Source organism: Ailuropoda melanoleuca, chromosome 20 (genome assembly GCF_002007445.2).
Source record: "Ailuropoda melanoleuca isolate Jingjing chromosome 20, ASM200744v2, whole genome shotgun sequence".
In the NCBI taxonomy this organism is placed as follows: Eukaryota; Metazoa; Chordata; class Mammalia; order Carnivora; family Ursidae; genus Ailuropoda; species Ailuropoda melanoleuca.
The window spans coordinates 16,138,774-16,154,251 of record NC_048237.1 but is presented as its reverse complement, the minus strand read 5'-3'; the positions used below and the strand labels follow the sequence as shown (position 1 = coordinate 16,154,251).

The following is a 15,478-nucleotide window of genomic DNA, read 5'->3' as shown; positions in this document are numbered from 1 at the left end:
ACAAAAAAAACCCTTTCATTTGGAAAGTTTGGTTTGAAACTAGTTGTAAGTTACAGTGAGGAGGGGATATCAGAAATGCAGAAGACAGATTTTACCATGTGAGTAAACTCTTTAAACTTGATTTTAAGGGCATAATTTTTAAGGTACAGCTAAGTAAGTTTTAATTAGTAAATATGCATGTGCTTACTTGTCAATGTAGTTAAAATGTCACCTATATAAGCAAGTGAATATCATGGTCATCTAAGTTGGGAAAATACTGATTTAGAGAATTTTGTTTTTAGTTCTTTGAGTGTTTTAAATTAAAATTTAAAAAATAATTAAACTATTAGTATAACCACTAAGTGTTCAAGTTGCATTAAAAAATAATTTCAAAATTATTAGTTCTTTTTTAACTCATTCTCATTCTTTTCTGCTTCTTGTCTGTTTCACTAGACTGAGATACTTAATGGTTCCTAGTCATCTGGGAAATATTAAAAAATTGTCTACTTGAAAAGTATTAAAAACAGAGGAAGAAGGAAGAATTTTGAAAATGTTGCTGCTTAAATTTTCTGGCGATCGCTTCTTTTATCTTTGAGTCATGCAAAAGTGATCTAGCTTTTCAAAAGTCCTTAAGAATTGCCAGACTTGCTTAAAGTGAGGTACTTTAGAATTAGAATCAGCTGAAGTATTACAAAATTCTGTGAAACATTAAACTAACAGACAAATGAAAACTGTTGGCTGTGTCTACCCAGGATCAGTTTGACTGGATTGGATTTCTAGAACATGTGAATTTAATAAATTACTGCTTTTTTTATACATAATAGCAAATTAGTCCCTTAAACTAAAATTTTCATTTACTAACTTTTGATTAGTTTTAGTCAGTGTATTAGCATAGAGAAAGAAGTATACATAGAAACTTTAATTATATCTTTATATCATTAATAATTGAATTAAAGACCAAATGAGAAAACATTTTTTGATAATTTTGTTCATTTTCCAGGTTGGTGAGTGAGAATTATTTAGGTGGGGGAAAACTTTTATTTTTGTTGTCTTTCCATATTTCTGCTTTTAGAAAATTGAAGAAATAAAATTTGAAAGTCTGATACAGAGACTTGTGTATCTGTGTGCACATGCACACAGATACATATACTTGTGCTGTTTTTTTACTTGTAGAAATCTTAATGTTTTAAGGAATGTGTGTGGAGATCTGTCTTTACAGTTACTTTAGAGGACTTTATTAGGTTTGGATATATTCTGAAAAATAATGCTATACTGAAACTGCTATTAGTGATTTTAAAAATGCTAATTTTCTAGGTAATGTTGGAATTTTCAAATATTGAAGTAATTTTCTGCATCATTTTAATTTAAACCTGTGTGATAGCCAACTATGATATTGTGACTTTAATAATTTAGCAGCATCTCTATGCTTTCTTCTTGCCTTTAGCTGGGCAGATGCTCAAACTCAAATCCAGAACATTGCTGCGTCTTTTGACCAGGAGGCAGCTGCCATTCTTATGGCCCGGCTGGCAATCTATAGAGCAGAAACAGAGGAAGGACCAGATGTGCTTAGATGGCTAGATAGACAGCTTATTCGACTGGTAAGAAGTAAACATTGCACTTTTCTCAATCTGTGTGCTTTTGTTTGTTGTAAGTATTTGTTGCTTTTGTTTAGTATCTCTTTCAACGTACTTAACAGTTTAACTGAAAGACTGTATGAGAGATTCCTATTCAAGTTGCTGAGAAAGGCATAGTAATGAATAGTACATTTATCTCTTCCAGTAAACTAAAATACCTTTTTTCCTAAAAAATGAAAGATGAACACTTAAGTAACCTATTATTTTCTTGGGGGTGGGCTGGTGTTACGTTGTTGCAAATTTAAGCCTAAATTATTGTAAATTTTTTTTTAGTATTTTTGTATGCATATTTTTTTCATTGCTATGGTTTTAGTTTTCTGTTTTTATTTAAGAGAAGATCCAATTGTGATACAAGAATTATATACATTGGGGCGCCTGGGTGGCACAGCGGTTAAGCGTCTGCCTTCGGCTCAGGCTCAGGACGTGATCCCGGCGTTATGGGATCGAGCCCCACATCAGGCTTCTCTGCTAGGAGCCTGTTTCTTCCTCTCCCACTCTCCCTGCTTGTGTTCCCTCTCTCGCTGGCTGTCTCTCTCTTTGTCAAATAAATAAATAAAATCTTAAAAAAAAAAAAAAAGAATTATACACATTAACATACAAAAATGTAGGTAGGTAAGTCTTGATTATCTGGATCTATATATTAAAATGTGTGTTAGTAAAATTTATTATGTTCAGTGTGTTAGTAAAATTATTGATAATGCTGATTTACTTGGGATTTTAATATGGCAGGAACCCTATACTTATATTTTGACCTAGAATGCTTAATTAAGTTCTGTTCTTTTTTTTTTTTTTTTAGATTTATTTATTTATTTATTTGAGAGAGGGGGAGAGAGTGAGGGTGAGAGAGAACAAGCAGACAGAGGGAGAGGGAGAAGCAGACTCCCCACTGAGCAGGGAGCCTGGTGCGGGCTTGATCCCAGGACCCTGATTATCATGACCTGAGCGGAAGGCAGACGCTAAACCGACTGAGCCACCCAGGAGCCCCTCAAAATGAAGTGCCCCAATTAAATTCTATTCTTAATGCTCCTTATTTAGTCAGCAAACTGTGGCCTGTTATTTTAGTCAAACACCCTGTTGAGAACTCTCTCTGCTAAGCTATCAGATTTCTTTTTTTAACAGGAGGTTTTGCGTTCTTTGTTTAGATTTTCATGTAGTTTTTAAAACATTCTTGAGTGAACTAGTCTTTGTTTAGTAAAATTAGTCATTTTTGTAGCATCATCTAGGACTTTTTTTTTTAACTTTACCTTCAAGTGTTCTTATACTAACCTCTCTATGATAAAAGCAGTGATCTACATCAGGTTGTCCTTTCACAAGAAGAGGTGTAAAACCTCTCATAAGGTCAGCCCCTGATTGAACACCATCATTACAAATGCCAGTTCAGTTCCTCCAAGGTGAACCATTGTTTCTAGATAGGAAGATAAAATATTAAGTATATTTTGACCCTTGCTAGTTTAGCATAGCGGAAACATTTTCTTGAATCTCATTATCATTTGGCAGTTTGACACGACGTTAGTGAAACCTTTTGACTCATCAGCCTGAATACAGAAGCTGCTATTTCTCAGCTGATTGCATAAACCTCTTCAGCATAATGTGACATGCTATCAATGCATTCACTTACTGTATTGGTTTAAAATGGAACCTTTCCAGTTTCTCAGACTGTGTCTGTTTTTTTTTTTCTTTTAAAGATTTTATTTATTTATTCATGAAAGACAGAGAGAAAGAGAGAGAGGCAGAGGCAGAGGGAGAAGCTCTCTCTCTGCAGGGAGCCTGATGTGGGACTCTGTTGCAGGACTGTGGGATCGTGACCTGAGCTGAAGGCAGACGCTTAACCAACTGAGCCACCCAGGCGCCCTGCATCTTTTTTTTTTTTTTAAAGATTCATTTATTTTAGAGTGTGAGCACCTGTGTGAGGGGGGTGGGGGGGAAGGGAGAGAGTCTTAAGCAGACTGCCCACTGAGCAGGGAGCCTGACACAGGGCTTGATCTTACGAGGCATGAGATCATGACTTGAGCCAAAACCAAGAGTCGAAAGCTTAACCAGCTGAGCCACCCAGACACCCCTCAGACTGCATTTTATCCTTGCATTTTACTTAGTATAATTTTATATATTGGTATTATATGTAATATCTATTATATCTATATTATAAAATATCTGTTACTAGTTCTGTGACTTTTCCTTTTCTGGGTAAGAAGTTAGTAATCTGAAATAGCTTGCTTCCTGAGCCTTTCAATGAGTGTGACTTTGTTTTAATAAACGCTTTGTTGTTTTGAGAAGAAGGTCTTTAAAGTAATCAGCACCTTTATTTACCAAAAGGCTGTGGTTTGTAGTAAAGTACTTTTGCTGTTTTGCTAGAACTGTTACTGCATTTGTAGGTTATTACATGTGACACAAAACTGAATAGTACAACTTGGGTTATCAGCCTGCATAAAACCCACTGCTGTCATTGTTAAGGTTCGACCTTTTCTGTGTCCCTTATTGCCTAAGTGTAGTGAAATGACTCAGAAGATTGTAATTCTTCAGAATTCTCTGTGGGCTTATGTTTGAATCTTTCTCTTCTATCTCACACCTAAACTTAAAAATTTGCTATATTGTTTGACATGCTTGTAAAACACAAACACTATTAAGATATAAAACAGAATGGCCTTGTAAAGAGCTAAGAGACAGTTGCAAAAAGTACAAAATGACAAAACCTACAACACATTTCTGCAATTTTATAGCATTACAACAGCACAAGCCTTCCAGGGATAGAGAATAGGTGAGTCATGGCATGATGAAAATTTTACTCTTTATCTTCTGTCACACCAGTATAGCTTGTCTGTTCCTGTAAGGCAGTTGGCAAATGTGTGTAAGAGGAAGTTGGTGGAGGTAATTCGAGGGAGAGGCTGACATTACCAGACTAGTGCCCTGCTTTCTGTGCAAAATAGCTTTCACCAGTTATTGGTGGCCTCCCTTATCATATGTCAAAAACTGAGAATGGAGTTCTCCAGATGAACATAGTCCTGCATACTGACACATGGGACTGAAAGGTGTCTATAAAAGAAATTGCTAACAGGATAACTTGGAAACTGTCTATCACTGTGGCTGGCAACATATGGTATGCAAAGTTCAAAAAACAAATTAAAAAAAACAACAACACAGTTTCTTATAGAACCCATAGTGACTAAGAGACCCTCATCTATGGTAAAAGTGGTGAGATTGTGATCTTTACGTTCTTTTAATTGATTGAATCAAATTAGTATACAGTGGAAGTGAAGCTCTAGGTGATGACCAGTGAACCTTAGTTACAGATCAGGCTGTTCTAGGATTCACTTTTTGAATGATTCCCCACTGCTGAAATTTCAGCTGTCACAGTTATAACACAGATAGAGAAGGGGTTAAGAATACCTTTCAGGTACTAAACTTTTTGTTTTTTCCTAATGAAAAAAATCTATGAAATTATACTAGCAAACTTCTTGCCTCAATTTGACATAGTGAATATAATTGTTTTCTTGATGACTCAGGCTAATTTTCGTTAAAAATAAACATCTTTTTGGGGCACCTGGGTGGCCGACTCTTGGTTTTGGCTCAGAGCGTAATCTCAGGATCTTAGATCGAGCCCCGCATTGTGCTCCATGCTCGGCACAGAGTCTGCTTGAGATTCTCTTTCTTTTCCCTCTGCCTCTCCCGCTCATGCTCTGTCTCTGTCTCTCTCTAAAATAAAGAAATCTTCTAAAAAAACCAAACATCTTTTTAAAAACTCTTTTGTAGATAATGGGCAATGTATGGCCAGATTGGTGCTGTACCACATTTGTTTGTGACACTTCTAATGTAAGCCCTTGGCTCCCCTTGGTCATAATCACTTAAGGTAGTGGTATCAACATTTGATTTGTTCCCTCCATCCAGAGTCTCTTGTTTGGGTCGTCCATTTTGTGCCCACCTTCATGGATCTGTTCCTTACCTTTTTTTGTTGTTGTTCCTTACTTTTTTGACTCCTGACCTTTTCTATTGAATGACACCCTTTTTACAACTTAAACTTGATATTTGATTTTTTTTTTCATCTTTGACCTTTGATTTACCCACTAACCACAAATTGTATTTTCCCTTTAGCTGTGCTACTAGCTATAGTGGATAAACAGTTCATCTGATTCAGCTTGGCCCAGGAAACCTCTCTTGTTTAAGACCCTTGGGACTTTTCTAGCAAATCCTACCCCAGCTAGGTTTTTTCTTGTTATACGAGTGGAATGAGGCACTTTAGTTTTGCTGTTTTTGTTTTTTGTGTTTTTTAGAGAGAGAGGGAGAGCAGGGGTGGGGAAGCAGAGAGAGAATCTTAAGCAGCCTCCACACCCAGCACAGAGCCTGATGGCTTGATCTCACAGCCCTGAGATTATGACCTGAGCCAAAATCAAGAGTCGGATGCTTAACTGACCAAGCCACCCAGGTGCCCCTGTTGTGCTGTTTTTAAAGATGACCTCATTTGTCATTACCATTTTCTTACAAAGGTTAGGCTTTGACCCTTTTATGTGTCTGCCTTTATGTGTATATAGTTACTGAATTAAAGACAGGACTAGATTTCTCGTAAGTGTTGTTATTTTCTTCAAGAAAATTATATTGTTGCTTTATCTGCCCAATCTTATTACTTCTAAATAACTCAAACCATGGATCTTTGATATACCTCCTTTATTCTTCAATCTTTTTTTTTTTTTCCCATCTGTATTAGTGTTTTGGTTAGATTGTGAATAAGGACTATTCCTCATGATTCTAGTAATTAATGCTAGGGCACTTGATAAGTGTTCAAAAATTTTTTAAAGAAATAACTCAAAGTGGGATGCTTGGGTGGCTCAGTTGGTTAAGCATCTGCGTTTGTTTCAGGTCATGATCCTGGAGTCCCGGAATCGAGTCCCACATCTGGGCTCCTTGCTCAGCAGGCAGTCTGCTTCTCCCTCTGCCTGCTGCTCTCCCTGCTTGTGTGCTCTCTCTCTCTGACAAATAAATAAAATCTTAAAAAAAAAAGTAACTCAAAGATTAGAAATGTGTTTTTAAGAAGTTTTACAAATTTCATATTTTTATCTGTGGTAAAGTTTGGCTATTTTTATCAAAAAATATGTTAATACACATTTAACTTCTGGATGCAGAAGGATTTTTTTTTTTTAAGAGGGAGGGTGAGAGGGGCAGAGGGAGAGAGAATCTTAAGCAGGCTCCACACCCAGTATGGGGCCTGATGCAGGGCTTGATCTCACAACCCTGAGATCATGACCTGAGCTGATGCTTAGCCGACTGAGCCACCCAGGTGCCCCTGATGCAGAAGGATTTTTAACATGAAATAAAAAGTAAGAGCCGTTAAATAAAAATATGAAAAGATTTTATTACAGGGGAATCTGGGTGTCTTAGTCGGTTAAGTGTCCCACTGTTGATTTTGGCTCAGGTCATTATCTCAGGGTTGTGGGATCCAGACCTGCGTCAGGCTCTGAGATCAGCAGGGAGTCTGCTTCAGATTCTTTCCCTCTCCCTCTGCGACTGCTCTCTCTAAAATAAATAAATAATTCTTAAAAAAAAATAAAAGGTTTTATTACATTAAAATGAAATAAAAAATCTGTATGGTAGGGGCGCCTGGTGGCTTAGTCTATTAAGTGTCTGCCTTCGGCCCCTGTGTCAGGCTCCCTGCTCAATGGGAGGTCTCTTTCTCCCTCTCCCTCTGCCCCTCTTCCCAGCTTGTGCTCTCTCCCTCTCTCTCTCAAATAAATAAAATCTAAAAAAAAGAAAAAAATCTGTGTGGTAAAAATACCATTATCAAAATTTAATGCCAATTTGTATGTGTGACTTATATCTATGACATATTCTTTCTTTCTTTTTTTTTTTTTTAAAGATTTTATTTTATTTATTTGTCAGAGAGAGAGAGCACAAGGGAGCAACAGGCAGAGCAGGTAGAGGGAGAAGCAGTCCCCGCCGAGCAGGGAGCCTGATGCGGGACTCAATCCCAGGACCCTGGGATCATGACCTGAGCCGAAGGCAGACACTCAAATGACTGAGCCACCCAGGCATCCCTCATATATTCTTACATGTATAACAGAATGTGGAAATTTTCATATATATACATATATATATATGCATATATATGTGTATATATATATATATACACATATATATATATATGCATATATATGTATACACACACACACACACACACACACACACACTTACAAATTAGGCAAAGAAGGAATGCAAGTGACCAGTAAACATAAAAAAAAATTATCAATCTTATTTGTAATCAAAGTTAGAAAATAGAACAAGATAACGATTTTTATCTGTCAAACTGGTAAGAATTAGAAAAACACAATAATGCTTAAAAATTGGTTAGTATTCAGGGAAATAGCTTCATAGCTTGTAGGTTTGGAGTATGAACTGTACAACTTTTATAAACATCTGTATAACCTTATGTATATAGAAGGCAGTTGATGACATATATCAGAAGTTTAGGGGCGTCTGGGTGGCACAGCGGTTGAGCGTCTGCCTTCGGCTCAGGGCGTGATCCCGGCGTTATGGGATCGAGCCCCACATCAGGGCTCTTCCGCTATGAGCCTGCTTATTCCTCTCCCACTCCCCCCTGCTTGTGTTCCCTCTCTCCCTGGCTGTCTCTATCTCTGTCGAATAAATAAAAATCTTAAAAAAAAAAAAAAAAGAAGTTTAGAAACTGCCTTTTACTTAGAAATTCTACCTCTAAGAATTTATTCTAGAGCTATAACAGGAAAAATAGAAATGTTAATAATGAGAGATTGGTTAAGATTGTTATGATATATATTTTAATATAATGGAATGCTAGTCAGCCATTAAAAATGAAATGATAGATTATATTTAGTGATATGAAAATAAATGTTCATAATACAAGCAAAAATTTTGGACATAAGTATCAAATACGTCCCACTGTAAAAATTAGCCTTTTGGGCATCCCTGGTTACCCAAGCATAAAAGTCAACAATGTTACCTTCATTAATCGTAACATCAGATTTTCCTAATGCTTTATTTTAACAGAATTCCAGGCACAATTTAAAATGTGTATATTGTAATGTGATCAATAGTTCTGAATAATGTGTGACTACTGGTTTTGCTCGCAGAATCTTCAGTGTATTTGCCATTTTAGATTTCAAGTGTATTTGATACATCAGCAATTTGGGAGAGCTTTCTGCAATGGTGAAAATGTCCAATAATCTGCACTGCCCATTACAGAAATATTTACTACCCACATATAGCTGTTGAGCACTTGAAATATGGCTAGTGCAATTGAGGAAGTGGAATTTTATTTAATTTCAATTTATTTAAATTGCCACATGTAGCTAGTGGCTATCATAACTGTACAGTGAAGATTACTCTCTTAATCTATAAATTGATCAGTGAAGTATTATTAGGGGCATTGAAGACAACAGTACTCTTATTTCCAGATACCAAGATCTGTTTTCTGAGGATTAGCTCTACAACCATCGCTTTTCTTGCATGACAGGGGTTCTGAAGTGATTTTTCCTGGAAGCCAAAAATGTGATCAAACCAGTTATGCCTTTCTGTGTGCTCTGTATGGCACAGATAACTACATAAATCCTACAGTTGAACATTTCAGGAAGCAAAGGCAGCTGCACTAACTATAGCAGTGAACGCTTTGCTAGTTTTTACTTGTTATTTGTGCTCATGATCATACGTGAGTACTATGCCAAACATTGCCAGGATATACGGCAGTTACATAAGTACTATAAAAATTTTTTCAGATCGGTGACTGCGCAAGAACAGGGAGAGGAAGCTAATGTTTGTTGAGTGCTTAGTGTTAGTCATTGTGCTCAGCACTTTCTCATATGGATTATTTTAGTTATTTAGTTGCCTTTGTCACATTATCACGGAGGGCTTCTCACTTGCCAATGTATGTGCCTCCATGTACTTTGTATTTCCTTCTAATTTCTGCCTTTGTGTTCTTTGTTTACCAGTCTACCTGTTCATCTCAGATTTTCTTTTTTCTTTTTTTTTAAGATTTTATTTATTCATTTTGACAGAGAGACAGCCAGTGAGAGAGGGAACACAGCAGGGGAGTGGGAGAGGAAGAAGCAGGCTCCCAGCGGAGGAGCCCGATGTGGGACTCAATCCCGGAACGCCGGGATCACGCACCGAGCCGAAGGCAGACACTTAACGGCTGCGCTACCTAGGCGCCCCTCTTCTTTCTTTTTTGGCATTGTTGCTATTGTAGAGTTTTATATCATCAACTTGCTTTTTGTAACCGCTATGGTATTTTGATAGTTGCATCTTCCTGTCAGTAGGCTGTTGTCTTTTTAGGCAGTCTTAAGGTGCACATGTTGAGCTCTTTTGGCCTATTATCTAAGAGCTCTTTATTTGCTATCAGAGATGCTTAGTTTAAAAAATTCCAAACATCTGGGGTGCCTGGGTGGCGCAGTCGTTAAGCGTCTGCCTTCGGCTCAGGGCGTGATCTTGGCGTTATGGGATCGAGCCCCACATCGCTCCTCTGCTATGAGCCTGCTTCTTCCTCTCCCACTCCCCCTGCTTGTGTTCCCTCTCGCTGGCTGTCCCTATCTCTGTCAAATTAAAAAAAAATCTTTAAAAAAATCCAGACATCGAAGATGAGTCATTACTGCAGTAGAGCAACGTATTGTTTGCTTCTCAAAATCAAATGTATTTCTTTGGGTGTAACCCTTCTCTTGGTAAGTCTATAAATAAATTCCAATTTTATCCCATATCAACTATCTGCCTTCTAAAGAGTAGTAACTTTTTTTTAATAAAGATTTTTAATTTATTTATTTGAGAGAGAGTAAGAGCACTAACAGGGGGAGTGGTAGAGGGAGAAGGAGAAGCAGACTCCCTGCTGAGCAGGGAGCCCGACTGGGGGCTCAATCTCAGGACCCTGGGATTATGACCTCAGCCGAAGGCAGATGGTTAACCAACTGAGCCACCCAGGTACCGCAAGAGTGATAACTTCTAAAAAATGGAATAATAGGCAAGAAGGTTAGCTGTATGCCAGGGAATATATTACTAACACATTTTATTTTATTTAGTGTCAGAAATTTGGAGAGTATCACAAAGATGATCCAAGTTCCTTCAGATTTTCAGAAACTTTCTCCCTTTATCCACAGGTGAGTAGATAAAGTCCATGTTCTTTTCTTAGTGTTGACAGTAGCATTGGGTCTCCCTTTTTCTGTTGTATAAGAATATACGACCTGTTATATTGGGTTGTTCTTTTGGTAATGTTTTAAGTTTTGGGATAGCTAAAAAATTAAAATTGTCCTGAGTAGTCATTGAAAAGTGTATAGTATTTTTATGATGGCCTTCAAAACAGTCATTTATTTGTGGTGAAAGAAATTTGCACTGGAGCCCTACTCTGGAGTAGAGTTAGGTGTCAGGTAGATTAGCTTACCATCTGATACAAGGGCTCTGTCTAATTATAGTAGCACTGAAAGAAAGTCACTTGACCAGTCAGCTAGTCTTATAGAACAATTTTGTGGGGATATACCAGATAAATAGAAAAGAAGCTAATTCGATTTACCTTACAGAACTTTTGCCACTTGGGTTGTAGAATCTACCTGTCTTATTTTGATAGATATTTTTAGAAGTCTAGGTTGTTTATATGATGAATAACAGAACATTTATTCAGCTGAGGTCTTTATGCAGGGAACTTCAGGAGAATAAGGATGACTGACACGAATCTCACTTTCAAGGAGCTTTCAGTCTGAAGGGTGAGATCTGAAATACACATAACACAGAACAGAAAGAGAGAAATGCTATGAGAGATACACAGAATTTAAAGGGAACTTAAAGGAATCCTTCCAAGCAAATGGTGTGATACATCTTTATAGAAGAGGTGGCATTTTAGCTTAGGCTGGAAGGATGATTATATTGAGATGTGGAAATTCAAAATTTTGCCCATGAATACGTCACTCAAATCTTCAACTTTGTTTTCAGAAATACTCTTATTTTTTATTGATCTGTAGTGTAGAAACTTCATGTTTATACAGGGAGGTGTCCCTAAACTTCTGGTTGCAGTTTTGGAGAACTAGGAAAGGGCAGAGTCTGTTTGTCTTAAGGCAGGCAATACCCTTTCTCAAGCCTCATATTAGTAGCAGAAACTAATAGGAAAGAGAATGTGAGCATTAGCCTCAGTATTTGACTGAATGCTGAACACTTTCCTTTCTTTCTCTTCTCTTCCAACTCCAAGCTTTCTTTTTAGGCTTTTGATAGTTGATTTCTCGAGAGATCTGGGACTCTCATCTTTTCTGATCTATTGGAAATCACGGAGGACCCAGAAATAATTTTTTTTCTTTGGGCTTTTAAAGCCTGATGCTCTTCTAAAAGGTAACATAGACTAAATTTAGGGAAGGTTTTTATTTCTAAAATATCTACCCCCAGATTTACTAATTACACATTGCTGTGAGTAAACAGGAGTGGCTGAAGTGGTAAAGGATGAGAGAGCCTCTCTCTCATCACTGAGAAAAGAAAAGGAATGAGAGTGTTACTGAGTGACATGTGCTGGGAGAGACCTGTGGAATGAGTCCCGGCAGGAGCATCATGTAGGCACTTGAGCCCTGAGGGTGGAGGGAAGTGGACAGAAGTAACTGAAAGACAAATGAGAGTTCTTTGGAAAGCTGATTCTGTTGATTGTATCTGAGACCTTTGAATGTATCAAAGCACAATGTAGCTGTCCTTTATTCAGGCCAGACTCTTCCCCTTTTTGATCTCTTTCACATGAGGAGTGGGTAGAAGGAAAGTGAAAGGAGAAAGAAGGAATGAAACAATGTCTAAAGAATGTTTCTTAGGGATAAGGAAGAATTTAAATATTAAGAAACAAGTGGGTATATGTAAGTCCTTTTTTTTTTTTTTTTTAAATCAATGCAGACCCTTCCCAGCGCAACTTTTGGGAGCTCTCAAAAAATAGAAACTCTGTTAATCTATTTTTATGTTCTCTTGGTGTCTTTTGATGGTGGTAAGGAATAGTAATAAAAAAGTTCAGAGATGTGGCTGGAGAGATGAGGAATAAAAACAGAAGAATGCTGAGAATGCACCATGTAGCATCAGTCTCTGGATAACTTAGATCCAAGCAAGGAGTTTTTTGTTCTTATTCTTGTTTTCCTTTTGAGTCATCTCTTTTACTTTAATTTTTTTTATTGTTGTTAAATTATATTTTCACGTAACTGATAAAGATTGTGAATAAAATTCTTAAGAATACAATTTAGAATGTCCTTATAACTAATTTTATTGTCTTGATAGTTCTAATCAAATGTTTTTGTAATAGTAAGCTGTTGCAGTAAAATCAGTAAAAGCTATCTCACGTGTTTTTTTTCTTGTAGTTCATGTTTCATTTAAGAAGATCTCCTTTCTTACAAGTTTTTAACAATAGTCCTGATGAGAGTTCATATTATCGTCATCATTTTATGCGTCAAGATTTGACCCAGTCCCTAATCATGATTCAGCCTATTCTGTATGCATATTCTTTTAGTGGACCCCCGGAGGTAAGAGAGGCAGAAAACAAAAATTGGTTTTGTTACTGTGATGTGTGTCATTAAAAAGTGAAAACAATTAAGTTTTTCTTGAAATATAGTTACTAAATATAAGAATTTAGTTCAAGAAGTTACATTCACTTAAAAATATTTGAGTTCTTACTATATGCCTAGTTGCACTAGGAAATCATTTAAAAAATGTAAAAAGTGAGGTGGAAGAGACTTTTAAGATGAATTTGTGTAGTTATTTGGTTGATCAAATTCTCTAGGGCTTATGATTATTCTTATGTCTTTAACAGTGTCCAGAGGGTAGTGATGGTTCTAGAACCTGTAGCTTATTCCAGAGTAAACTGTCTGATAATTTGGACATTCTGTCTCAACAAAACATCTTGCTTAAATATCATCTCATTCTCCTGTAGCTTTTTTTGAACATAAGATACCGTTGATTATAAAGATGTATATTTAGAAAGGTGATAATAAAGTCATTCATTTAGATTTCTTAGCAAACTGTCCCACTTACTTTAACCAATTGTTAAACAGTTTTTCTATTTTGTAGTTAAAATTGTCTGTTTTAAAACTTAAGAGTATGTAATGCTGTATTTGAAAATAATATATAAGAATGGTCAGCATAAAGAGAATATTTGTAATATCTCCTGATTAATGATCTTTCATGATGCCTTTATTCATTGTTCTGTAAAAAAATGTATAAAACATTTTGTTACTATAATTGTTTTTAGTAGTTTGTCATAGTGTCCACTTTTCTAGAAAATATATATTGTTAATGTGATGGTCTAGCTATGTATTTGGTTTTATAGTTCTTTGAACCAGGAAAGAGTTTTAGAGATTTTTTTTTTATTTCAGAGTAATACATTTTAATTGTAGATATCTGGAAAATGTAGATTAGTGTTTAGAAGAAATCTGGAATCCCACAATCCCTACTGTCTGCTCCTGTTTAATTCCAACCTTTCCATTTAATCCACGAATCCCATTAGCTTCATTTACTTAAGGCTTTGCTTTTGGAGTTATTCTCTTTCTTCTTTCATCACTTACTCTTCCTCTGGATCGTTCCCATTAACATAGAAACCCGAGTCACATTCACGTTAAAAACCAAGAGACAAACCACCCTTGACTTCACATTTTGTCTAATTGCCACCCATTTCTCTGGTCTCAGTTGCAGCTGAACTCAGTTACCTGTTGTCTATATGATGATCTCGCCTCACATTCTCTTCTCAACCTACATGATTCAGATTCTTGTCCTTAACATTACACTGAAAAAACTCTTACCAGGCCACCAGTGTCCTATGTCTTTCCAGAACTCTTGACAGCATTAATTTACCTAATGAGGACTCTCCTCAAAAACCTTTTGTTTTAAGCTTCTCTGACACCTGCAATACCTAGTTTTCCTCCTAATCACTGCCTGTTCCTTCTCAGTTTCCTTTTGCTGACTTCTTCTTTTCAGAACTCTGAAGTGTTAGCATGCTCCGGGGCCGAGTCTCTGGCTTTTGCTCTGTGATACATACTGTGCTGCAGTATAATCACATAGCTTTAATTACCATCTTCATGCACGTGATACCCAAATTTCTGTCATTAGTTCTGGCCACTCCCTTACATTTCCTACCCAGAACTGTTTTTCCATCTCCAAGTTTGCTCTTTCCCAAGCCTTTCCCCTCTCACTCAATGGGGCCGTCATCAGGCTTAGGAGTTAACCCTGATTTCCTCTTGGCTCTACCCTGTTTTTCAGTTGTTACTTCCGTTTTTGTGATTTCTCAGAAAATTAAAATGTACTGTAAGAATTCATGGTAACAAGATGTTTTTAAGTTATGAGGTATAAATTTAAAATTTTAAAGATATCCTGGAAAGATCTGTTTTGTGACTTTAAGTAATTTATTTTTCCATCTTCCTCTTCTCTCATTGTTCTCTTCTGTTAGCCGGTTCTTCTTGACAGCAGCAGCATTCTTGCAGATCGCATTCTTCTCATGGACACGTTCTTCCAGATTTTGATTTATCATGGTGAGGTAAGATTCCATAGCATTTAAAGCTGTGCAAGTATGTGCAATAGAGTCTTTTTATTCATGGAAGCTTCCTCTTCTTTACCATATGGCTACTGTTTCCTCTATGATAAAATACATATAAAATACGATTCTTCCTGCCACAGGTTTTTAGACTTCATTTGCAGTTGACCTACCTGTGATCGTTTTGTCTGTCCATGTACAATTGGATAAATGGATTTTGCACAAACCATAGTGTTGGGAAAGTAAGAGCATTGATGTATACATAGGCATGCCATACTTTTTGGTTTTACCTGAGACATCGAGAAGGGAAAAGCCTTTTGTCAGTAGGCAGGCTCTCCCTTTCATTATTTCATGTTAATCATTTAAAAAGCTTTCCATTTGGTGCATTTAAAGTATT

At 36.7% G+C, this 15,478-nt stretch overlaps 1 protein-coding gene across 1 annotated transcript in view; it reads left to right on the top strand.

Annotated features, from left to right (window-relative positions):
* Positions 1 to 15,478, top strand: part of SEC23A (Sec23 homolog A, COPII coat complex component) — a 56,333-nt gene that overhangs the window by 27,719 nt on the left and 13,136 nt on the right. Inside the window, exons 14-17 of the mRNA XM_002916452.4 lie at positions 1,424 to 1,577; positions 10,634 to 10,711; positions 12,920 to 13,081; positions 14,998 to 15,084. Coding sequence (XP_002916498.1) covers positions 1,424 to 1,577; positions 10,634 to 10,711; positions 12,920 to 13,081; positions 14,998 to 15,084 — 481 coding nt within the window. The remainder of the gene's footprint in view (positions 1 to 1,423; positions 1,578 to 10,633; positions 10,712 to 12,919; positions 13,082 to 14,997; positions 15,085 to 15,478) is intronic.